Below are 24925 nucleotides of genomic sequence, written 5' to 3'. Positions count from 1 at the left end.
TGTTGATCCGCGGCTGCGCTCCATGTTCCAGTTTCATGCAGGCTCCTGGGAAAGCTGGTGCTGCTGTTGCTGCCTGATTCCACCCGACAGACCTTGGGACCGGGGCCGGCGCTGGCGGCTGGAGATGGCGGACACGAGATCCGTGCATGAAACCAGATTTGAGGCAGCGGTGAAGGTGATCCAGAGTTTGCCGAAAAATGGTACGAGCACTGGGTCCCCGCTGAAGAAGCCTACTACAGAGGCCTGAGGCCCCAGTTTTCTTAATCCACCTCCTTTAACCTTTCTGCTTCTACTCTTGCTTATTTAACATACTTCTTTTATGGGTTGAAAAGGAATGGAATTGGAGGGGAGGTATCGGTTGTGAATTAGTTGCCTGCTGATCTTTCAAACCAGAGACAAATATATTATCCAGATTTTAAGTAGTGTATATTGTTGGAAAGAAAAGTCTTGTCACTTAATGACTGCGGATTTGGATACATTAAAAGAAATCTGGGATGGAGATGCCTGGTGTTGCATACTCATAAAGTCTACTTTTAAGTCTTTTAAAAACTTTTGATATGAAAGGAGAGAAAGGAAAGAACAACTATATTCGTTTGTAAAACAATTTCTTATTTAAAAAAGCATACATATTTACTACTTGAAAAAAAACCCCCATTCTACTGTACTAGTGTTCACTAGGTGTTCTCTTTTTTATGCTCGTATTGGACCTTTGCAACTTGGGTGAAAAGTCACTGGAGTTCTTTTATATTTAACCTATTCTCTGGTTTCTTTCAAGATTTTTCCTCTTTATCGTTGGTTTTCAGCAGTTTGATTATGATCTGTCTTGGTATGGTTTTCTTCATATTTATCCCGTTTGGGATTTTACAGAGCTTTCTGAATTTGTAATTTTATGTCTTTGACCGGTGTTGAGAAGTTTAAGGCCATTATTCAAATATTGTTTTCTGTGGAGAGATTTGGAGAGGGAGACTTTTGCTTTTCATGTCATATCTTTCTGCATTATATGAATTATTTTTCGTATAAACGTGTAGTTTTAATGATGCTTTTAAGTACTACCATTGTACCAGAGTGTAAAACTAACTGAATACAACACTAATACATTACTGTAGTATTTAATATTGTGTTCTCTATTTTCATTAATTTATCATTTAGCCAAGTAATGAATGTTCACTACCATTAACAAAAATTCATTAAGTTCAGAGGGATTGAAAAAGAAGAGTGAATGAACAAAATGTAAAGAATTAGTATAGGAACTTACTTAGGTATAGATTTTTTAAATGCCTGATTAAGAGAGTTTATAGGAAGGCATACTTCTAAAAGAGTTTTGTTTAAGATGTACTTTCATTCTTACTTCTAAACCACACATTTTTCTATTTTTTTTGAAAATTGGTAACAGGAGACTTGATGTCTCTACTGTGCTATCTTTGTTGACATCATGTATCACTTTTTAGGAAACTCCTGTAAGTATAAATACAGTTTGTATTTATATAACATTTAAGAAGGTATTGTAAAATTAAGGTAACATGGCCAAATGACACCTGTGTTGGTCAGTATTCAGTACTGTACTGTTACCCCTGAAACTAAATTGATACTAATTGAAGCAGAACTACTATTATAATGAATTATTAAATATTTTTATAGTAAAACTTTTTAGGTTGTGTCATCTGTCCTGGGTTATTTTGCAAAGAGTAAGATCTGATAGTTTTTTTGATTTTTGATTTTTTTGCTTATTGCTTAATCTTTATTTATGGCATAGGGTTATAGAATCCTATAGCATTGGTGTTTGGTATGCCCTTGGCCTTTAAAAATCTGATTTTCTATATAATATTTTTAACACATATAGATAAAATATATTATGTGTGAGCAACTTGAGGACAGAGATTTTTCTTTATCCAGTGGCCTACATTCAAGGTATATTACTAGGTTTTGCTATAACCTAATGCATATATTATTCACCTTAACCAATAAACTTCAATCTTAGTTGATTGACTTACTGAAGTCATTATGGTGCTTTTGATGTTTTAAATTTAGATTTGTGTTATTTAAGTAGGTAACTATTTTTAACTATAGTTTCTTCATATTTTTCCCCTACTGCTATATAAAGAAGGACTATATCATTGAAACACTGTATCTAATGGATACTCCTAAATGATCATATATTGTATAGATAATTCTCATTGTAATTTTGGATTTAATTATTCACCCTGGGCCAAACCTGAAACACCAGCTTTTAGCTTGTCTGTGTGGTAATTTTCACAATGTTTATAAACTACTGCTTTTGATTACTACATGTTATCAGTTTATTATGCAATCTATGAAGTTTTAAAAATATCTTTTTACAGTTTTAATTTTTATCTTTGTAATACATTTTGGAGTAAAAGTAATACACACCAATGTAAATGTTTTAAAAATACAAAGAAACAGAAAAGAAAATAGAAGTAATCTGTATGCCTATGATTTAGCGAACATCATCTTTTAACATTTTGATGTGTTTTCTTCTACTCTGCTTTTTATGTATGTAAGTACTTATTTTGCAAAAATGGATTGTGCTGGATATGCTGTTTTAATTTTTTTTTTTTTTTTTTTTTTTAGTGGGGGAGGTAATTAGGTTTATTTATTTAATTTTTTAGTGGAAGTACTGGGGATTGAGCCCAGAACGTCTTGCATACTAGGCATGCACTCTACCACAGAGCTATACCCTCCCCCGGATGTGCTGTTTTCAACTGTTGTTTTATTCTTACTTTATAGTAGATTATTATGAAGCTTTTCTCATGCCATTTTTTTATATTTTTCTACAATAAAATATTTAAGGGTATCTATCAGTAATCCCATTGTATCTGTGCATCATAATTATTTAGCCAGTTATTTATCATAAAACATATTTCAAATTTTCTGTTGTTAAGTTTTGTAACTTATAGCACTCATTCATACAATCTGAATTTTTTTTAAACAAATATTTAAAAAATTGTTTAAAGGTAAAATTTTTTTTTAATTTAAAAAAATTTTTTTCTTGAAGTAGTGGGGAGGTAATTAGGTTTGTCTGTTTATTTATTTTTCTAATGGAGGTACTGGGGATTGAACCCAGGACCTTGTGCGTGCTAAGCACGTACTCTACCACTGAGCTATACCCTCCCTGCAATCTGAAATTTTTAAACATAAAAAAGTTTATTGATATGCTAGAAACATATATGAAGACTAATCCTCAAAAAATTGATGTGTGCAAAAACCATGGAGGTAGAAAATGAGAAATCCATTTTATCTTAGATTAATTCTTTTTCTACCACAGTACACACTGGTTGGCTTTAGCCAAAGTTCCTAATCCATTCAGAAACTGGAAATTTGGCCATGAGAAGTTGAATTTCTTACTGTTGCAATTTTATTAGGCAGAATATACATTTAACTTTTTATTTGTTTTTTTTACTGACATTCACCATTATTCTGATTACACCTACCAAATGTTTATTTATTTATTCTTTTATTTGTTGAACTGTGTTAGACATTGTTATTAAAGTGTAAAATCTCAAAGTTTTTTTTTTAAATCAAAGGAATAAAGAAACTAACTGAGCCATAACTTTTGTTTCTGTAAAATAGGAAAATAACCTGAACTGTTAATGAAATATTAAAAATCTCTATTCGTATAGCTAAGCTAATTTATAGCATTAGATCATCAATTGTATTCTCCAAGTGATCTTACTTAATGTATGTTTCCAATAGGTTCATTCCAGCCAACAAATGAAATGATGCTCAAGTTCTATAGCTTCTATAAGCAGGCAACTGAAGGACCCTGTAAACTATCAAGGCCTGCATTCTGGGATCCTATTGGAAGATATAAATGGTAACTTTATATAGAGAGCTATGAAAGAATTTTGAGTTTGATGACATAATTACCATATGACTTATTTATGTGGTTATGTATTATTTTGTGCATAAAGTATTCTGGGTACTGGGTACATTTTTATCCTCTCTGTGCTCTTGACACAATTTCATACAAAAAGGAAGGTATTAGGGAAAAGAGGGAAACAATAAAACCAAAAGGGGTATTTGTATCAAAGATCAAAAAGCATTTTCAGGTAGTCTTTTTCCTTTTATGGAGTGTTTCCTTTTCTTTATGCCAAGAATAACTCCTGCTAAGTTAAAGAAACAAACTCTCCTGCATCTTTTACCTGCCAAGCAAAATAATGGCTTGCTTGTTAGGTGACATTGTTTGCTTTGAGACTTTGAGATAATAAATAACTAGGAGCCTGACTCAAAGTCTGCCAGACTAACTTTTTATCTAAGCTGTCACTCCTGTCCCCCTGTACTCGAGTAGAAATTTGATTTTTAACATACTTAAAAGAATCACACAGTACCTCTGCCATTTTTCCAGTTGACTAACTTTTGATGTTCTGCACACTACTGAAGACTTGACAGATGTCTAACAAGACATCTGATGTTGTCTAATGTAGGTCATGTACCTCATGAACAGAGTATGCTAATTGGCCAAGGAAACCAATTAATTAAGCTGTGTGTCTTGATGGCTAAGTTTCCTTACCCAATATTGAAAGTCCTTAAACTCCTTTGAGGATTTCTTAATCCTGTGCTTTCCTCTAAGATCTTCATGACTAGTCACAAAGTAATAGGTTAAATGGAATAGCAATATGTTATTCAATCTGTTTGAAGAAAATTTATTTATTTACTTAATGATTTTCCTTAGAATTGACTTTTGCTGGAGTTAAACTGCTTCTGGAAAATACCTATAAAAAGAGAGGTTTTCCTTTTAGGCAAAAATTTCAAAGAACTCTTCTCATTATCTAAGGCTTTGAAATTCTCCTGTCACTTACATTTTTGTTTTTTTAGAAGCAAGAAAGCTTTTCCATTTTTCTTTTCCTTTCTTTCTTTTTTAATTGGTTTTAGTTACTCATTTATATTTGGAGGAGGGACTGGGTATTGAACCCAGGACTTTGTGCATGCTAAGCATGCGCTCTACCTCTTGAGCTATACCCTCCCCCCTCCATTGTTCAAGTGTCTGTTAGACTCTTATTTAAATTAACCAAAACTTCTGTTCCTTTGAAATGTGACTGTGACCGTTCATGTAGAGTTTTCTAAAATGGTCGTTTTTGTCACTGTAGCTTATAATGGTAGAAAGACTTCTAAAGAGTTCTTAGCAGATAATTATCAACACTCTATAGCCTGCATGGTCTAGAGTGTATGTAATCTGGTCTCAATAATCTATGGTCTTTAGGTAGGTTTTTATACTGACTAGTTTTAGATACTGTTTAATTTGCCATTTTATTCACAATGATATTATTCTTCAAGGTGGTGCATTTCAAGAAATCTTCCGGAAATATTGATATAGCTTTAAGTAAAGCCAGTTTTAAAATAGTGACCCTATAGCATTAACTCTAAATTATATTCTGAGCAACTGAAATCAGGCGTCTTTTTGTTATTATTTGGATATTTTCATTTCCAGGGATGCTTGGAGTTCATTGGGTGATATGACCAAAGAGGAAGCCATGATTGCATATGTTGAAGAAATGAAAAAGGTACGGAAAATAATTCATAATAGAAAATAAAAATATTCAGAGCGACTTTGATTTAGTTTTGTTATCAGGCAAACTAGCTGCTTTTTTTAAGGAACAAGGAGATTGTAACATGTTAGAATATAGAATCTAGATTACTGTAAAAAAAAATAGTTTTTTGCCAGATGCTTTGACAGTATTAATCTCTGCAGTAATTTTTTTTGATAGATTCAGACTAATTTAGTTTTGTTTTATTCTCTTCTACACTACTCAAAGTTGTGCCCTTTTTTACATTTTTCACACTTTTTTTATCTAGTGGACTTTATAGCAGAAGTCAGAGCTTAGTTCTTTGGCTGTTAGCTAGATGTTAACACAACATACACAACATAAAAGCACAACAAAGGAGCCTTTCAAAAGCAGAGGGAGAAAGATAATCTAAAGCTTTGGCTTGATAACATTCTGTTTTCTTTACCTTGAATATTCTTATAATCTTTCTTCATTCCCTCCATTTTAACTCTTTAATAGTAATTTTAATTGTGTTTTGTAGACTTAGAAAAGACATATACATCCTATTATTTAAAAAAAGGAAGAAAACCAATAATGGTATCATATTAAACACACTATGCAGCAGTTCGCTTTTTGCCTGTAAACAGATTTTATATTTTTCCAGTCAGCACATATACACCTAATTTTTGTCTTTTTAATATCTACAAAATACTCCATATCTAGAAATACTGTTTTTTTTTTGACAGTCACCAGCTGATGGCCATTTCTTTGAATGCTTTTTCAGTTAATCTGCTTTGCTCTTTAAATGTGATGATTCGAAATTGGCCCATAGTCATGAAGGTGTCTAAAAGTGGTTACCACTTCCTACTTTATGCGAATACCCTTTTAAAAACACTCCTTGGTATTAAAGAACAGACATAATAATTTTACTCTAACCCCCAAATTTTCTATTTTATTTAACATTAGTACCTTTAGTGTTTAATGCACAATCTTTGGATTGTTGTGTAAAATTTTACACAAAGCGTATGTGAAATAGTTTTCAAAATGAGAACACTTTTAAATCTTTAATATAGTTGAGATTTTTCTAGGAGAGTATATATGTTAAGTAAGTAATTAACATGGATACTTTGAGGAGTCTATAAAAGAACGTCAGATCTCAAAGTTACCGATAAATTATAGATATTATATTAGGTGCTAGTGTGGATCACGTTCATAGTTCCTTTTCACAAGCTCTGTTTCTTTTGATTACAGATTCTTGAAACTATGCCCATGACTGAAAAAGTTGAAGAACTGCTTCATGTCATTGGTCCATTTTATGAAATTGTGGAGGACAAAAAGAGTGGCAGAAGTTCTGATTTAACCTCAGGTTGGGCTCTTGTACCTAGTTTTTAATTCAGCAACTGATACATTATGCATGCATTAATATTTATTTATATGTCTAATTTTTTTTTTACTTTCACATGCCAGTCCGACTGGAGAAAATCTCTAAATACTTAGAAGGTAGGAATAATGAAATCCATGTAAAACTTTTGTTTAAAGTCTATGTGCCAAAAGACTGCTGCACAAACTTATATAACTTATGAGCTTGTCACTCAAGAGTTTTCTTTCCAAGCAAATACATTGCATAAAGTTCCAAAATATTATAAACCCTAATTTTTAACCTTTAGGTTATTAAAACATGACAAGTGGTTCACTTATATGCAAAACTGTAACAGAACTCATGGTTTTATTTTTATGATTTCATATTTTCTAATTTGCTTTATGAATTATATTAGCAATGCTATGGCTGAAATGACTTCCTAGCTAATTTTAAGTAAATATGTTTATAGTGTGGTTTAACACTAGTGTAGCTAGCTAAAACAAGACATCAGTGAATTCACCTAGCTGGGTCTTTTTTTTTTTAGAATTCTGTTTTCATGTTCTCATGTTCTCAGTGAAGAATTGAAAGGCTTATCTTTTACATATTAGTGGAGCTGAATAATCTGCAGATTTTCTGGTATTAACTCTAAAAATTTGCTCTTTAAATTGTTTTAGAAAGCAGAGTGAAATGAGTCTATAGGAGTCATTTTAAAAGTGTTTAAGTGTTTAAACAGTTAATTATAAAAACAAGGAAGAGGGAGAAATGATAAAGGCTCAGATCTATAATCCCTTAGCTATAATTTAAAAATTCACAAAGCTTGATAAAGTGCTTTTGATAACTCATTTGGCACCAGAACCCATCCTAACGTGAACTTGAGAAGCAAACCTTGACCTGAAATAACATGAGGCTATTTTAAGTCTTTATCCTATTTTGTTTGACTATTACATGTTTTGCTACAAAAATCCTTATTTACGTTTTTTAGTGAGAGCTGCCTTAGACTTTGTTGAAGGTGTTACATAATATACAATATATATAGTATATGACTTTTGCAAAATTAGAAAACTCTGGATTTCAAATTGTACCTAGATTAAGGGTTGAGAGAATGTGGGGCTTATACTATAATTTATTTAGCCTGTACCATTCTAATGAAATTTAGATTGTTTCTCCTTCTGGTCTTCAAACAATGCTGCTGAAAGTAACCATGTACAAATGTCATTTTATATATGTGGAAGTATAGCTGTAAGAAATTATATTAGAAATGTAATTTCTGGATTAAAGGATCCGGGCATTTGATGGGTGTTTCCAATTCTGTAAGATATTACCAAATTGCAAGACAGTTTGCAATCTTGGGGTTTTTTTTAAACAAAGAATTTTGTTAAAAGTAGCCCTTTAGGCCCAGTAGAACAGATTATCTATGTCACATGAGTGTTTTCAGAATATTTATACATAATAAGTTTTGAAGTCAGGAAGTATGAGCTGTCCCATTTTGTTCTTTTTCAAGATCCCTTGCGTATCGTATGAATTTCAGAATCAGCTTGTCAATTTTTGCAAAGATGGCCAGCTGGGATTTTGTTAGGGGTTGCAATGAATTGTAGATAATTTGGGGGAGTGTTGTCATCTCAACGATATTGTCTTCCACTTCATTTATTTAGATCTTCTTTCATTTCTTTCAGCAATGTATTTTTATTTGCAGTGTTTAGGTTTTATACCTTCTTTTGTCAAATGTATTGCTAGGTATTTTATTCTTTTTGCTGCTATTGTAATTGAATTGTTTCCTGATTTCATTTTTGGGTTGTTTATTGGTAGCTTATAGAAATACAATTGATTTTTATATATTGATCTTGTAGGTTACAACCTTGCTGAACCATTTATTAGTTCTAATAAATTTTTTTTTGTAGATTACTGAGGATTTTCTATGTACAATAGCATGCCATCTGCAGAGATCATTTTACTTCCTTTCTAGACTGGTTACCTTTTATTTATTTTTCTTGCGTGATCGCCCTAGTTAGAACTTCCAGTATAATATTAAGTAGAGTTGGCAAAAGCAGACATCTGTCTTGTTCCCTGTTTTAGGAACAAAACATTCAGTCTCTTAACATTAAGCATGATTGTAGTTGTGAGTTTTTAAAGATGCGCTCTATCAGATTGTGGAAATTCTCTTGTATTCTCAGTTCCTTCAGCATCATATTCGTGAAAGTGTTGGGTTATGTATGTCAAGTGCTTTTTCTGCGTCTGTTATGATAGTCATGTGGCTTTTGTCCTTTTGTCTGTTAACGTGGTGAACCACATGGATGTTTGGATGCTGAGTAGGGCTTATTAGTGATTCTGAGTGCTTTCTGCAACTCTCATCACAGAGCTGCTATGATGCTGCTTTTGTTGCTGTCATGTAGTCTTGCTGCAACCATCCATTTGATGGGCATTTGAGGGGTTTCCCTGTCGCTTTGTTTTGTTGAAGGTGTCTAGGTGGTGAGTGTTTCTGTTTTTTTTTTTTTTTTTTTTTTTTCATCAGTTGTTATTCTTGCCTTTTCTGGTTGTTGAGGGAGAGTAAGGGAGATTCAGAAGGTGTGCTGCCATCATGGTTCTCAGATAGAGCACAATGCCTATGAGAGAGTTGAATTTTTACTCATTAGTTCCGTTAATTAGGGAGACTTAAGAATATAGGCCTGACTGTTTAAGATGAATGGAGATTCCCAAAATGGACTTATATAATTGAAAATTAAGGCCCAGAAGCTTGTGGGGGAAGACAACTGTTTTTGGCCAAAAGCTACTTATGGATGCTTTCAGTATCTCAAAGAGTTAATGGAAATATAATTCCCTATATCTCAAAATGTGGTCCAGTAATCAACAGCATTGGCATCACATGGGAGGGAGCCTTAATGGGAAACCACAATCTTAGATTGCCCCAGGCTTGCTGAATCACAGTCTGCATTTTAGCTAGATCCCTGGTGATTCCTATCCATATTAATGTTTGAGGAGTTCCAATGTATTTACTCTCAAGATATGAGTTTAGGTAATAGGACGATTTGCCTTTTTATGTGATTGACCACATTAATGATGCTTTTTAAAAGTAAAAAAAAAACCAAAACTTAAATGTAAAGACATAATAATGGAAGTTATGCACCTGAAGCCCTAAAGGCAATAAAAGGGTAAAAAACTTTTAAGTGTAATCCAACTATAATATTGATAAGATTGTTTTTAGGGTCAAAGATATTTGTTTTCAGCATGCTAGCATATAGCACCTGTCTCTTCATTTACTGCATATAAAGAAGATCATCTCTAACTTTACATTTTGGTCGATGTTACCTTAAAAAATAATTTATCCTCTGCCTTGTTTGGAAAGGATTTAAGATAGCTTTATCATTTTGTTGTAGCTAACTGGAGGCATTTATGTAGTGTATCTATATTTACAGTCAAAGAAAATAATATTATTAATTATATATCAAAATTCTAACTTTTTCCTTCAAGATTATTTTATTAGTTATGTGTGATTACAGAATTGTTTGTAAATATCAACATCATTGTATATTACAGCATTAAAGATTAAGTGGTCATTTCGTATTTTAGATCTTGGTAATGCTCTGACTTCTACTCCAAATGCCAAAACTGTTAATGGTAAAGCTGAAAGCAGCGATAGTGGAGCTGAGTCTGAGGAAGAAGAGGCCCAAGAAGAAGTAAAAGGAGCAGAACAATGTGATAATGGTAACCTTTGGATGACTGGCTAATAATTTTACGTTAACTAAGATGAGAGGCCATGGAGAGGTTTGCACTGATTTGGCACCGTATGTGATTAGTCCACACAGTGGGATTTGGGCTGTTCACTAGGTTTGTTGTGTTGTAAGAGGCTCTGACTACAGAGTTCAGGGATAGCCAGCCTTGTGCATAGATGGATAGATGTTCATTGAAGGCTAACAGAAAGAGGCCACTCCTCTGATCGTAATGCCGGAAATGGTGCATTAGACATGTATTCATTTAAGGTATGGTTTCCAGTATGACTATGCATATGCTACCAAGGAGAAAAGACAAAGTTAAACTCTCAGTATCTTGTCAAGAACAGAATGGATTCCAGAGAATAGGATATAGGCAGAAATTCTGATAAAGAGGGAACATTGGAATTAGGGTGGCCTTGTGAGTAAGAGTACCAGTGATTCTTGGGGTGATTATTTTAGAAAGAGGAGGCAGAGAGACACTAAAACAAACCATACAACTTAGTTTTGCCTTCACTTTCCAGTAAAGTCTCACAAATAATACCTTCTTCGAAGGCTCTTGGTATTGGCCATGTAGACCTCTCTGTGTGGCAGGGTCTCATAGAGCCATTGGCCTATGCCTGACAGTGAAAACACCTTGAGAGATTATCCTTTAAAAGGGGTTCTAGAAGATTCACAGGGAACTAAAGCAGTTTTTTGTTTGTTTTTTTTTGTTGTTGTTGTTTTGGGGTTTTTTTTTTCTAAAGCACACAGTTTGGTTGAGCTCTCAGCATATAATTAACTTCTTTTCAAAGAGTACCCCATCTCTCTGATCCAAGTAAGAAACCCTTCAAAAGGATTATGTTAGATTGGGGAAGTGACTATTTGAAATTAGAACATTGTGTACAGAAGTTTTCCTACAGTGAACTTTTATGAATCTCTCCATTTTCACATACAAGAAAAGAAAATGATGAAGAAATCTGCAGACCATAAGAATTTGGAAATCGTTGTCACTAATGGCTACGATAAAGACAGCATTGTTCAGGGGGTACAGAAGGACATTCCTGCCAGCTCCTCCCAGGACGGCAAAGACGCTGAGGAAGTAAAACATGTAGATCAAAACTTGGAGCAAACTGGGCAGACTGCTGTCTGCATTCAACAAGGTATTGTCCCATCAAAATTGTTTCCCCGGCTTCTTTCCTATGAATTAAATATTCTTTTAATATTTTTAGGATTTTTTATATCCTAAATATAATATTCTTTTAATAATTTTAGGATATTTCAGAACAGTTTAGAATTTTTAAAAAGCCTCTTATTCAGTAAGATCTTAGGGTTTACTAATATTGTAAGAGTTTATAGATTTGAAAGACTGAATTAGGGCCAGGCCTTTTGTATTTTTCTTGAGACAATTTATTGTATTTTTGGATGGCATTTTAAAATGAAATCTCTCAAATTTTTACTTTTATTACTGATGTGTCTTTTAACTCAAACTTCTAATGTTACAGTACATTTATTCTCCGGTCAGCGAGGTAAGTTACAGGCTTTTCGTAAGTTAGAGCTCTTAGAGGTGAGCCTAGAGGATGGATACAGTGGGTTGTTAACATTGCTGCGAGGCACAGGAGAAACCTAGAAACACCGTTTCTGGAGGTGAGAGGCCTGCAGCGGGCGAGGCGGAGGACCTCCCACTGCGTACCTCCCCCCGCCACTCCTACGCCTCCCCTCCCCCCACCTACGCCGCCCCTCCCGGGACACCCCCACCCCACCCCTGCTGGGATGCCCCCGCCTTCCCGGAACGGCCCCACCCCTCCTCGCCTCTCCCCTCCCCCAGGATGCCCGGTCCTCGAGTCCCAGGGTGGGGAGAAGGGTACAGCACCGCCCCTGGGCTGAGGAACTAGGGACGCCGTCCGAGTGGACCCCGACGGGTCCGTAGGCAGCGGGGAGCTCCGGCCGCTGCCGAACGTGTACTGAGCCCGTGTCAGCGGTAAACGTTACCGAGCACTCCTGTGCGCACCTGCCCGGCCGCTCCTTCCACCAGGCGGAGCCGAGCCCCGCGGCCGGCCAGGCGTCCTCGGCCCAGCCCTTCCTTCCCGCCGCCGCACCTGCCTCCCGGTGGGTCGCCGCGCGCACGTCAAGTCGCAGCAACTCGCTGTGCGGTTCGAGGCTGCTTGTGGCCTCTGGACCAGCAGTAGTGCTGGCTGGAAGAGGTGCGGCGGTCGTGCGGGAAAGCTGATTTAAGTATAGCTTGGATGGTTCTTTTCCTTCCGTTAGGGCGGTGCCTTGCCAAAGGCTGAGCAGGGCCGCGGATGCGGCCTCTACTGCATCTGACTGCAGACCTCCAGAGCCCCCTTTCTGTTGTTGCCCTTTTCCTAATTACCACCCGAAAGGCGAAAAGGCCTTGTTGGCCGGGCCTGGAATCTTACCTTGAAATCTTATATTTCAGTCTGGGGTGGGGGTGGAGGATGGAGTCATCTCAAAGAGGCGAGGGCTGGAGGACCCCAGCCTGGCGCCCACACCCATTCAATGCCCAGCACCCAGTAGAGCCCAGCAAACATTTTCTAATAAAACCGAGAGGTGTCAAGTTAAAAAAGAAAAAAGAAAAAAAGGACTAATATAACAACCAAACTTGTAAAGTTGTGTCCCAAATTTTGCGTCCTAGCTGGTAGTCAGGTTTTTCTTATAAAATTTCTAGGTTTTTACAAGTTTGGTCTGCACAGAGTCTTTGTATAATTCATGATAAAATACTTTGTAACCTTTTTAATAAAAATGTCTGAATTTAAGCTTTTTGTAAGTTAAAAGAATAAAATATGGCTTGGTAAATCAAATTTGTCTCCCAGTATGAAAATAATAGAGAACTGATAAGTTTTGAAGATGAATAAATGCATTTTCTTCAATTAGAGAAATTAATTATTCTACGTGGGCATTTTTTTATATTTAGATATAAACGATGATCATGTTGAAGATGTTTCAGGAATTCAACATTTGACGAGTGATTCAGACAGTGAAGTCTACTGTGATTCCATGGAGCAATTTGGACAAGAAGAGGTAAAAAATGACATTTTTTTAATTGGTAAGTTTTCAAAGTGGTATATCAGATTTCAGTGCATAACTTCTGTTAATAGCAGATGTATACCACTTTGAAAGCATACCTCTAAAATGTCTTTCATTTTTTTGTGAATTAAAAAACATAAAATTCCTGAATATTCAAAAATACTTAAATACTATAACTTTTTAATGTATTTACATTTATAAATATTCCAGGAGAGGTGGGATGGGAGGCAGAAGGTGAACTCCTTATGCTAGTCTATGTTTGAGACATTAAAATTCAAGAAAATTGAATAATTTGAAACAAATAAATCTGTTCTTCACATTGACTTTAATACGTTGGGCTGAAATTTTGAGTGGAAATACTTTTCAAATTCCATTAATTAAGATTCGGTATTGGAAGCTAACATTTGGAAAACCATTAAAAGTGCATGAATTTTTTTTTTTTAATCTCTTTGACAGCTCTTTCTGATGAGAACTAGGCTGATTTTGACAGCTGTATTTATGTTTGGTGGTTTTATATCCTTCCCCCACTCTTTCCCCAAACCCTGTTCTAACAGTGCTTTTTGAATACAGTAACTGTGGCTATTTAAATGTTTCTTGGATGAATGACTGACTCATTAGGACAATTCACTGCCAAACATCTCAGTTCTTTGCTCATGGATGAATCATCCCTCCCCCATTTCTTCCCTGCATATGGGAGGCAGAATATAAATTGAAGTTTTTTAGAAAAACAATATTTTCTCTGATAACATTTTAAAAAACTCTATAAAAGCAGTCATTCTTCAAGGGGGAGGATATAGCTCAGTGGTACAGTACCTGCCTAGCATGCATGAGGTCCTGGATTCAATCCCCAGTACCTCCCTTAAAAAACTAAGTAAATAAACCTAATTACCCCCCCCCAAAAGCAGTCATTCTTCTATAGTGATGAAAGCTTTGTGCTGTATAACTAAGTGTTTTTAAATTTGTAGTCTTTAGATAGCTTTACGTCAAACAGTGGGCCATTTCGATATTACTTGGGTGGTGATCCCAGTCAGCCCTTGGAAAGCTCTGGTTTTCCTGAAGACGTTCAAGTATCTTCCGGAAATGGCAGCACTGGGGATGTGCAGGCAGAAGCAGTCGAAGGAAAAGGTGAAGTAAAGCATGGAGGAGAAGACGGCAGGAGTAACAGTGGAGCGCCACACCGTGAGAAACGGGCTGGGGAAAATGAGGAATTCTCTAATGTCAGAAGAGGGAGAGGTGGGTATTAACTTGTGTATTGTTCTCACTATCTTTATAAAGCAGTCAGTGAAATGGGAGGTTCTAGATAGGAGAGGCATAGGGACTACCAGTCTGCAGGGAGAATGTTGAAAGTTACCCTGACATAACATCTGACCATGTCTGACCAATAGCTGAGTTCAGGAAGGATCACTTCAAAATTTACTTCCTTTTGATACAAGAGCAGAGGTTTTCTTGAGAAATGCATCAAGCATTTCATTGTACTCTTCGGGGTTTAACTTGGCAAATTGCTCCCAATTCCATTTCTCCTACAACCCCAAACACTGTTTGATGCAAGTTCAGCTTTGGGAATCTTGCTTCTGTAGGGTTCTAGGATCCCAAAGGGCAACGAGGTAGACAACTTTCTTTCTATTATTTGAAACAAAACTATGTATTATATTAGAAAACATTTAAAAACTTGTGATACTCCATTTCTGCAGGGGTAAGGTAATATGGTGGTACCTTTTACACACTGCAATATTTATACACAGTTTCAGCCTTTCTGAAAAATAACTTGGCAACACTCAATAAGAACCACAACAGAGTTGTTATCCTTTGACCCAGTAATCCTTCTTTGACTTTGTTTTAAATAAACAGAATTTTGGATGAGAGTTTATATCTAAAGACATTCATTGCAATGCTATTTGTAATCGTAAAAATGTGGAGTCACTCTGTCTAAAAGTGGAGAATGATTAAGTAAATTACTTCATGGTCTTACAAATGAATTTATGTAGCCGTTTCAGTGTTTTTAGAAAAAAATTTAATGATGCACATAAACGTTCATGATATATTTTTTAAAGTAGGACACAAAGATATGTAAGGGATAATGCCAATTCTGCAAATATATGTGTAGAAAAAAGAGTGGTTGGATATACAACAAAATCTTAGTAGTGGTGAGATTTCACCATCTCTATAATGGTGTTTATAAGAAAAACCATTTAGAAACATTTTGGAAGGCTTACAGTGACCAAATAGGAAAACATGGCCATTTAGTGTAGCTTTTAATACTTTAAAGAAATAGTCCTCATATTTTTTCAATTTTGTTACTGTATTAGTAGAGAGTTTTTACGAATGTACCCCAAATAGGCAAATTGTTTATGTACATTTAGTCCTGTATGAGTGTATTAAGTACATTATAAATAAAACCTTAGCAAAAAAACGTAAGAATGTAAATGGAAATTTATGTTTATGTCTACTTCTTTGAATTCAGTAGTTTATTTTGTTTACATCCTGATTGCTTCCACTCCACTTTGGAGATTTAGATCTCAAAGAAATAGCAGAGGAAAATGAAGAAAACACACCGTTTCTGCTTTTATAAGAATTGTTTAAAACTAACTTCTTTCGCTTTTCAAACAGGGCACAGGATGCAGCATTTGAGTGAAGGAAACAAGGGTCGGCAAGTGGGCAGTGGAGGTGATGGGGAGCGCTGGGGCTCGGACAGAGGGTCGAGGGGCAGCCTCAACGAGCAGATTGCTCTTGTGCTCATGCGCCTGCAGGAGGACATGCAGAGCGTCCTCCAGAGACTGCACAAGCTGGAGACCCTGACGGCTTCACAGGTGGGCTTTCACATTTGTCTCACCTCGTTCTCCTGATAATCCGGTCAGACAGCGTGTCATTGGAATCCGTGTTAATCTGATTTACGTACATCAGTGCAGTTCAATGAGTTTTTAAAGGATCTACTTTTGAAAGTACTATTTCAGAAAAGATTGACCCAAAAGCCAAATACCACTTAAAATTACAGAAAATTTTCAGTATATAAAATTAGCAGGAAGGTGGGAAGAGGATTAAGAGCTGTTGAATAGTGTACAGTGTGAGGCAGGAGTAAAGAGACCTTAACTAATGCCCTAGAGTTCATCACTGAAGTGTCATCCTTTTGTCCTCTATCTTGACTTCTTTTTAAAATGCTGTGGAGGTAATACACTAACTTACCAATTCTTTATTGTAAATTAGTTTTAGGATCAAAACTTTCCAGCCAGAGAGAAATGTAGAGTTTTAATCTGACCTCCACTACGGTTTGCTGTAACTTATCATGAATTTCCAAAACAGATATTTGGATTATTGTTTACATAATCTTTACATTTTTACAGTTTTAATAATCCAGGCTGTAGTTCTCAAATGTGCTTGTCAGTTGGTAGTTGTGTGGAAATTTAGGAATAAGAAATGTTGAGTAGGCAATTTAATAAGAATGTAAAAGAAGTAATGTTTTAGATTAATTTGAAGTTTTAGTTTGATAATTTGATATTGTTTGAACTATAAAACATAAAATGTCAAAGATAATTCTTTGGCTAGCAACTTTAGGAACTTTTAATTTGGCCAGTATGAGTTTCATGATAATCAAAGCATAGTTAACAGAAAAACCAAAAATAAATATTATTTCAGCTTTCTTTTAACCACAACAAAAATAAGAAAATTGAAAAAGTTATTTAGAAAAATAACAAAAAAAATTTTTTTTTTCAAAGCTAAATCACTTTCATTTGTATTTATAGGCAAAATCATCAGCATTACAGACCAGTAATCAGCCCCCTTCACCGGTAAGGAATTCTTGTCTTAAATCTAACTGCCACGGTTTCAAATAAATTACAATAAATTTAGATTCTATGACATCCTTAAAGTGTTCCAAATGAAATCTACCTTTTAGAACTTTGAAGTTTAAAGTCTGTTTGTTTTGTAGTAAGTCTGAAGTACTTCTGAAAGTCTACTTACTGAATTATGTTCTAAAATGATCTCCCTCCCTTTAGCAGGAGTGAGATCTATTATTAGCTATATATTTTCAAAATTATGAATTAGGTCTGTTTTTAAGTTTGTACGTGCAATATGTAATAGATTGGTGACTGGCTTATTTTATTTTCTCAGAGACCGTCTTGGTGGCCCTTTGAGATGTCTCCTGGTGCATTAACTTTTGCTATCATATGGCCTTTTATTGCCCAGTGGTTGGTGTATTTATATTATCAAAGAAGGAGAAGGTAACACTATGGTTTTATAGTTCAAAGTGGTATGTAAACTCTTACAATCTACAGAAGACAGAGCTTTCAGCAGCCGTTGGGGAGATTGGTCCATTTTATGGATTGTCATACTGAGCATTCTGTACCCATCCTGACACTGAAACTACCTTGGAAATGATATGTGGTGGGTTTCTAGATACTTGTTAGATTTAAATATTTTTCCCTTGAGAACATCCGATGGCGTTTGTACATCTTTGATTTAGGCAACAAAAGAAAGTGATTCTAGGCTTAAGTTTTATGTCTTATGAGGAAACAATGTTCTTCAAGTCTGATGTTTATTTTGGTCCCTTTGCTAATATTAAAGGGCAACGGATAAGTAAACAAATAATGTCGGTGTGTTCTCTGTACCTTAGAAATACAGACATTGGCGTTTCAGAAAATTTTCATCCTGGTGGTTGACTGTCTCTAAAAATAGGGCTTATTCTAACTTGAGGGCCAGAATTCCAGTTTGGATGCCAGGAAATAACTCAGATAAGTTTGACAATAATAGGTTGGAATCCTTGAAAGTGCCCTGAGATGGTCTAGACTAGGAATAACCTGAGGCCAAAACTCTTGGGTTCAAGAAAATCTTTAAAGCTTTTTTTTTTTGGACATTATGTAAACTGAATTACTTTCCCTGGATTGGCAGATGGACAAATGTTTATGTCATTCATGGCCTCACTGATTATGTTTACAGTGTTTCATCACCATTTCCCATTAAGTAACAACAGATGGAGAAAAGAGATATAGAATATCTGATGGTAAGATTTTAATTGCTGTCTTAAATATGTGCAGTAGAAATAAATTTTAAAAAATCTACAAGTTTAAATAATTATAGGTCTGTTCCTCAACCAGAGGACCCAGGTTTCTAACTATTACAAGTGATAACAAAAGCAAAAGCCAAACATTTACCCTTGTCTTATGTAAAAGGGGTAAGCAGCCCACTAGTGTAAGTTCTCCAGTGATAATACTTTACAGTGGAGAAACTGACATGCATGTGACATTGGCTTAATCAGTTTAGTCTTCCCTGTTCTCTGCTTATGTTAAGATGGTTTGATTTATGTTCATAAATGAACTAAATACGTTTTCTGGTACATCGTGTTCTGGGCATATGCTTTGCCCACTTGCAAAAACTTCAGTGGGATTTCAGAAGTTTAAGTTACTTTCTCAGTATTGTTTACCCTCTTTCTATTTCATCTTTGTTTGTGTCATTTCAGCTATTAAGATATAGGCCTTAATTTAAATCCTTTCTTTTCTTTATTCGCACATTTTATGTTTTTCCTATGATGGTTGGGTGCTTATACAGGTTTTTAAGTCTTAATTTCCCTGAAAAGAGGAGGAAAAAAGGACCAAACCTTTTTTCAGTATGTGGTTTTGCTAGATTTAAGCGGCAGGGACACTAAAGGGAGGTGTTTACATATTTTGCAATGCATTTCAAAGTTCCTTTTCATGTTTTCTTTGCAGAAAGTTAGGGATTGAAAAATAGAGAAATTCAGCACAGGACAAAAAAAGCCCTGAAGTTTGCTTTGGTTAATAACTTATTTCATGCCTAAGGTTGAAGAAGCTTGTCACTTTACTAAAGACAAAAAACAAACTATACTTTGCTTCAGCAGTCACTGAAAATTGCAGTTTTTCTAAAATTATTTTTTTTTTAACGTTCCTTACTAGCAGAAGTATATACCATTTCTCCTAAGTGTTCCTTTCAGTTGTTGACAGATGTCTCTGAGTGGAGAAGCTTGTCTCTATTTTTAATTACCTACTTTTTTATCATTGAATCTTTATCAAGTTTTCCAATGTATGTTAGGTGTATAGTTCTTCCACGCTGTAAATTATTTAGTGCTGCACAACTGCACTTTGATGGGATATATTGTTTTTATGTACTGTTGGATTATATGTGTAACAGATCAGCTGGGGTTGGAGATGGAGCCATATTAGATTTGGAAATAAGTTTTGGCCTGGAGGGGATTTATGGCATTTTTTAATCTGGCAATGCTTAACAGTTTTTAATCGGACAGTTATAGGAAAGAAGATTAGATGACATTGTGCTTAGTTTGGAAAAGACAGGTCTCGGTTAGAGATGAAGAGAAAGATCTAGAAATCCTCTTAGGATGGGAGACGTGTGACCAGGAGAGGGTGTGCCCTACTCATAGTAAGGCCATCCTGTACCTCATCCCCTGGTACAGTATCTGGCACGTAGGAGACTTTCAAAAAATATGTGCTAAATGCCCACTCTTGGCAGGATGGCACCTGAGGTACTGTAGGTTGTGAACAAGATTTGATTTTTTTTGGTTGGGGGAAGTAATTGGGTTTATTTTTTAATGGAGGTACTGGGGATTGAACTCAGGACCTTGTGCATGCTAAGCATGAGCTCTACCACTGAGCTCTACCCCACTAACCCCCCTTCCCCAGACAAGCTTGATTTTATTTCATGTATGTGCATCTGGATGCAAACACACACTGAGATCACCTTATACGCATGTAAAATAAGTGGCTGTCTATTTGTGGTAAGCTTTAAAAGATTTTTTTACATGAAAAGTAATACTTAAGGTCCACTGCTTGATTTTTTTTCCCCACCAGTATGGAAGGATATAAATTTAAAAGTAAAAGAGATCTCATATCACTCTGCAGGGGATCTGAAAAACATTCCTTCCGTACGTGATGTGCAGAGTAGCTAACACCTGCGGCCCTGTCTCCTGTTAGGCTTGAGTCTGTGGTACCACATGGCCCTGATGACCTCACCTGGTCATTCTGCTGTTAAAATTATCCCCGAGGGACAAACTGAAAGCTGACCCGTTCAGTCCACAAGGCTATTCTTAATCTGTTCCAGGCAGACTTCATTTCATACTGTTGCACTTTGCAGATACTACATTTTTTACAAATTGAAGGTTTGTGGCAACTCTGTCACAATTTATCAGCACCATTTCCCCAACAGCATTTGCTCACTTCATGTTTCTGGGTTATATTTTGGTAATTCTTGGCATAGTTCAGACTTCATTATTATTATATCTGTTATGGTAACCTGTGACCAGTGATCTTTGATGTGTCTACTACGGCTTGCTGAAGGCTCACATGATAGTTAGCATTTTTTAGCAATTAAGCAATTTTTAATTAAGGTCTGTCCATTGTTTTTTTCAGACATAATGCTATGGCACACTTAATAGACTACACTATAGTGTGGGCACCAGGAAACCAGAACATTTGTGTGACTCGCTTTATTGCGGTATTAGCTGTATTGCGGTGGTCCAGAACCAAACCTGCAATATCGTCAAAGGATGCCTGTACTTTGAAGGAAAGGATATTTCTAACCATTCTTTATCAGTGTGCCCAGATTCATGACCTTGCCGGCATGTTGTTTCCTTGGAGACAATGAGTTTTCAGTTTTTATCCAGTAAAAACTGGATAAGGTGGGGGCAGATCTCAGGAGAAACATTCTTCAGATGGAGCCTGGAGAAGGTGGTCCTGGACCAAAAAGTCAGGCCCAGGCTTCCAGTGAGGCAGGGGAGACTCTCAGCAGGGCTGAGAGTTCAGCGGGCTGGGGAAAGGCAGGATGTTACTCCAATTTTCTCATCTGTTGTTTTGCGTAACTTTTCTTCTTTTGTCAGGCTGTACCCTACGTTTTGCAAGTTAATTTTTTTAAAAAGGAGAGAAAAATCTCATTGAAAGCCTGAAAAAGATCCCCAGATTCTGAAGATAGCAATAATGATTTATGTCTGTTTCCCTATTACATTGAAGATTGGAGAGTTCATAGACCAGATTGTGTGCTTTCTGGTAAAGCTGCGAAGGACTTTATATAGCAATTTGCATCATGTGGGTTCTTAGGAAGTGTTTTTTTATTTTTTTATTTTTTTTATTTTTGAGGGGGTGGGGTAATTAGGTTTATCTATTTATTTTTAATGGAGGTACTGGTGGGGATTGAACCCAGAACCTCATGCATGCTAATAACATGTTCTGCCACTGACCTATACTCTCCCCCACTTAGGAAGTGTTGATAACTGTTCAGGTACCTCCCAGCTAGCATTTCTGCTAAAGCCTCACTCAGGCAGCCAGTCTTTGGAACCACCCATGACTCTGTTCCTCCAGGGGCCTTTTTTCTTCACGCCACGAGTAATCTCCTCCTCCGGTTATGTGAAAATCCATCTGATTATTTCAAATGTCCCTCCTGCCAAGGTGTACATTAGAAAATTTCTGCAGAGGATAAGGAATGGTCCGATTATTTAAAATACCACTCCTGCCAAGAAGATTGCATAGGAGTATTTCTACAGAGGAAAAGAATAAATAATGAAAGTTTCAGACACTGTGGCATCTGGAATGCTGAGGAGGGTATAGAGATTTTACGGCAGTGAGACCTTTTGCAGAATTCAGAGCATCCGTGATTGCTGTGTGTTGTGCTAACAAGCCCATCCTCTTCTGGTAGCTTACTCTGCTGTCATTAATACCGCCACATTATTCATATCTGAGTTGTTGGTTATTATGTACCCCCGGCACCCCATCAGTTAGCTGAGAGCTCTCTTGAGGGCTGAGAGCCTGCCTCGTGGACGTCTGAATCCCCAGTACCTGGCAGAGTGCCTGAAAAATAACAGATACATAATGTGTGTTGATTAAATGAACAGTCCAGGTTGTATATCTATCAACCGTCTGTTGTTTTATTACGCTTTTTTGTTTCACAACTTTTTCCTTTTGATGATATTATGGAATAACTGGCAAATATCTGAACTGTGGAACAGCCAACTGGAAAAAGATGAGAATCTAGAAACTATGAGAGGAGGCATGTACATTTAAATTGTTTATTACAAACTATTTGGTTGGAGGAGGAGGGATGAATTAGGAGTTTGGGATTGGCAGATACAAACTACTGTATATAAAACAGATAAGCAACAAGGGCCTACTGTATAACACCAGGGACTCTATTCAACTTCTTATAATAACCTATAATGGAAAAGAATCTGAAAAAGAAAAAAAAATGTATGTATAATTGAATCACTTTGCTATTCACCTGAAACTGACACAACATTGTAAATCAGCTATACTTCAGTTAAAAAAGAAACCAAAGCTGTTTGGTAATGTCATCCCTTGCAACTGGATCTTTCCTATTGAGCCCCAAGTGATGTGAAGTAATTTCATAAGAATCACTTGTAACTTTATGGTCTTATTTTGAATTTGAATATGATTGTTGTGTTACCGTTCAGCAAATTCTTTGGTATGGATGTGTTTCATTTTCAGGTTACATTTATACTCATAGGAAATTGGTTTTCTTTCTCCCTTTCTTTTTAAAGAAAACTGAACTGAAGAGCATGACACTTACCGAAGAGGACTGTTGGCCTGGATGAGCTCGGAATACGATGGATTGTGGAGCTCACACGAAAACCCTAGTTTGTGATGATTACATTTCTTTTTGTTGTCCAGTAGTTTGGTTTGTGTACATATATACATATATATATTTTGCACTACACAAATGATAACATTTTAAGGACTAATATTGCTGATACTTGAATAATCAATCTCAACTAGGTTATAAATGGTATACATAGATGTATTTACCCCACCCTTGAACTTGAAGGACATTAAATTATTAATTATTGTTTGGTAACATGTTTACCTGATTATCTCCCATAGAGAAATATAAGCTGCTTTTCCAAAGGTACAGTTGTGATCATGAAAACAGATTTATAACTGGGTATTTTTAATTTTCCAAATTAAATATGAGCAAGAATGCAAACCAGGAGTGAGTTTCAAGTGAGATTAAATCGGCTTTCTTTCTTAGTCACTGAAGCGCCATGCCAAGGAGTAGAAAATGGCTGGAAGAATCTTCTCTACGTCCATCCACTTCATGGGCTGCCCACCCGTAATCTTTCTTGGGCTCACAGCTCTAACATTAGTGTTCAGGCATCATTATGACAAAGTAGAGTCCTAGGTACTTGGCTTAGTTTTAACAAATGATTCACAGAATGGCCATAACCTGCTAATGAAAGTGATGAAGAGGGGCCTACAGTAGGTTTGACAGTGTATTCTCAACCTGCAGATCATGCATAAGATTTGTATTCAATCACATACATCGATTCCTTTGTAATCATTTTTCTTTAACTGAGGATATCTTGTTTCTGCTTCATAGGGTGCTTTGAAATATAAAATGAAAACTTATTTATACTGTTTTTACAAAGGTCAAAAAGGAGACACATGAATATCACTTTTCTGCAACTGGTAAACTACACAGACCGGACTCTCAACCTCTTCGTGCCTCAGGTTTTCCTTCGGGGGTAATATTTGCGATAAACCTACTTCACCAGGGTATTGGAGGGATTTGCAAGCTAGCAGGCCATGTGCTTCCATGTGAACAAGACACAGCCAACTGGTGTAAATTTAAGTGTCTCCCCTCCCCCACCAACCTACCACATTTAGATCCTTGAAGGCTTTGTTTGGAATGATTCTTCCTGTATACCTTTTAAAACTACCTTCTCATGTAGATATACCTTGTACTTTAAAGATTTGTCTGATTCAAAGTCTTAGTATCAAATAATTAAAAAATATTCTTGGTATGTATGATGTTGAGTTTAACATCATGTGTTCAGAGTGTTTTCAATAAGAAAGTAACCCATCCCTAGTATAGAGGGTGGTTCTCTGTTTACCTGAAGAAAAAAGCAGAAGAATATGATTTGCTTTTCCTAAGACTCTTTTTTCCTTACAGGTAACTTGATGTTTTTTATTTTTTAACCCCATCTTGATTAAAATGTGTCTGTCTCAAGGGATCTACTACTATTTGCCTTTTAAAAACTGTCCTCTATTTCAGGAAAAAAAAATGAAGCAAGTAACCCTGCATTATAAGTAAAAATAAAACTTAGACCTGTGGATCAGGGATTATTTTCAAAAATTAGCTATCAATCTGGTATCAGAAAATGGTGGCTTTTTCTCTTAGTATGTAAATAAATAAGATGCAAATTAAGAATGAAAGTAGTTGTGATTCATTGAAGCAGTTGGGGGCTACTAACTCCTAGGTATAACTATTTGTATCCTATTCCGAAGTCTTATTTTATAGTTTGAAAAGCACTTTGCACACAGTTCTTGTATATACAAGTAAAGATGATGAAATTATAGGATATAGTGGTA

General features: G+C 35.9%; 1 protein-coding gene and 1 long non-coding RNA gene across 6 annotated transcripts in view; one reads left to right on the top strand and one right to left on the bottom strand.

Moving 5' to 3' along the window:
• Window positions 1-20949, bottom strand: part of LOC116661611 — a 27716-nt gene extending 6767 nt beyond the window's left edge. Inside the window, exons 1-3 of the long non-coding RNA XR_004317562.1 lie at window positions 20876-20949; window positions 8267-8273; window positions 5028-5032 (exon numbers count right to left, since the gene is read on the bottom strand). This is a non-coding gene — a long non-coding RNA (uncharacterized LOC116661611). The remainder of the gene's footprint in view (window positions 1-5027; window positions 5033-8266; window positions 8274-20875) is intronic.
• The window catches only part of ACBD5 (acyl-CoA binding domain containing 5), a 26293-nt gene extending 1368 nt beyond the window's left edge, over window positions 1-24925 (top strand). For 2 of the 5 annotated variants that reach the window (XM_014565354.2, XM_032474143.1), the window contains exons 2-15: window positions 32-200; window positions 3712-3832; window positions 5447-5519; window positions 6753-6867; window positions 6969-7001; window positions 10426-10560; window positions 11504-11707; window positions 13480-13586; window positions 14558-14825; window positions 16200-16399; window positions 17330-17374; window positions 17697-17806; window positions 18522-18585; window positions 23098-24925. In XM_014565354.2, the coding sequence (XP_014420840.1) occupies window positions 125-200; window positions 3712-3832; window positions 5447-5519; window positions 6753-6867; window positions 6969-7001; window positions 10426-10560; window positions 11504-11707; window positions 13480-13586; window positions 14558-14825; window positions 16200-16399; window positions 17330-17374; window positions 17697-17806; window positions 18522-18549 (1515 nt within the window). In that variant the 5' untranslated portion in view covers window positions 32-124 and the 3' untranslated portion in view covers window positions 18550-18585; window positions 23098-24925. The remainder of the gene's footprint in view (window positions 1-31; window positions 201-3711; window positions 3833-5446; window positions 5520-6752; window positions 6868-6968; window positions 7002-10425; window positions 10561-11503; window positions 11708-13479; window positions 13587-14557; window positions 14826-16199; window positions 16400-17329; window positions 17375-17696; window positions 17807-18521; window positions 18586-23097) is intronic. The other 3 variants (XM_032474146.1, XM_032474144.1, XM_032474145.1) reach the window with 3 other exon arrangements.

Source organism: Camelus ferus, chromosome 35 (assembly GCF_009834535.1).
Source record: "Camelus ferus isolate YT-003-E chromosome 35, BCGSAC_Cfer_1.0, whole genome shotgun sequence".
Lineage (NCBI taxonomy): Eukaryota > Metazoa > Chordata > Mammalia > Artiodactyla > Camelidae > Camelus > Camelus ferus.
The sequence above is the reverse complement of the archived record's forward strand: the minus strand, read 5'-3'. Positions and strand labels throughout refer to the sequence as shown.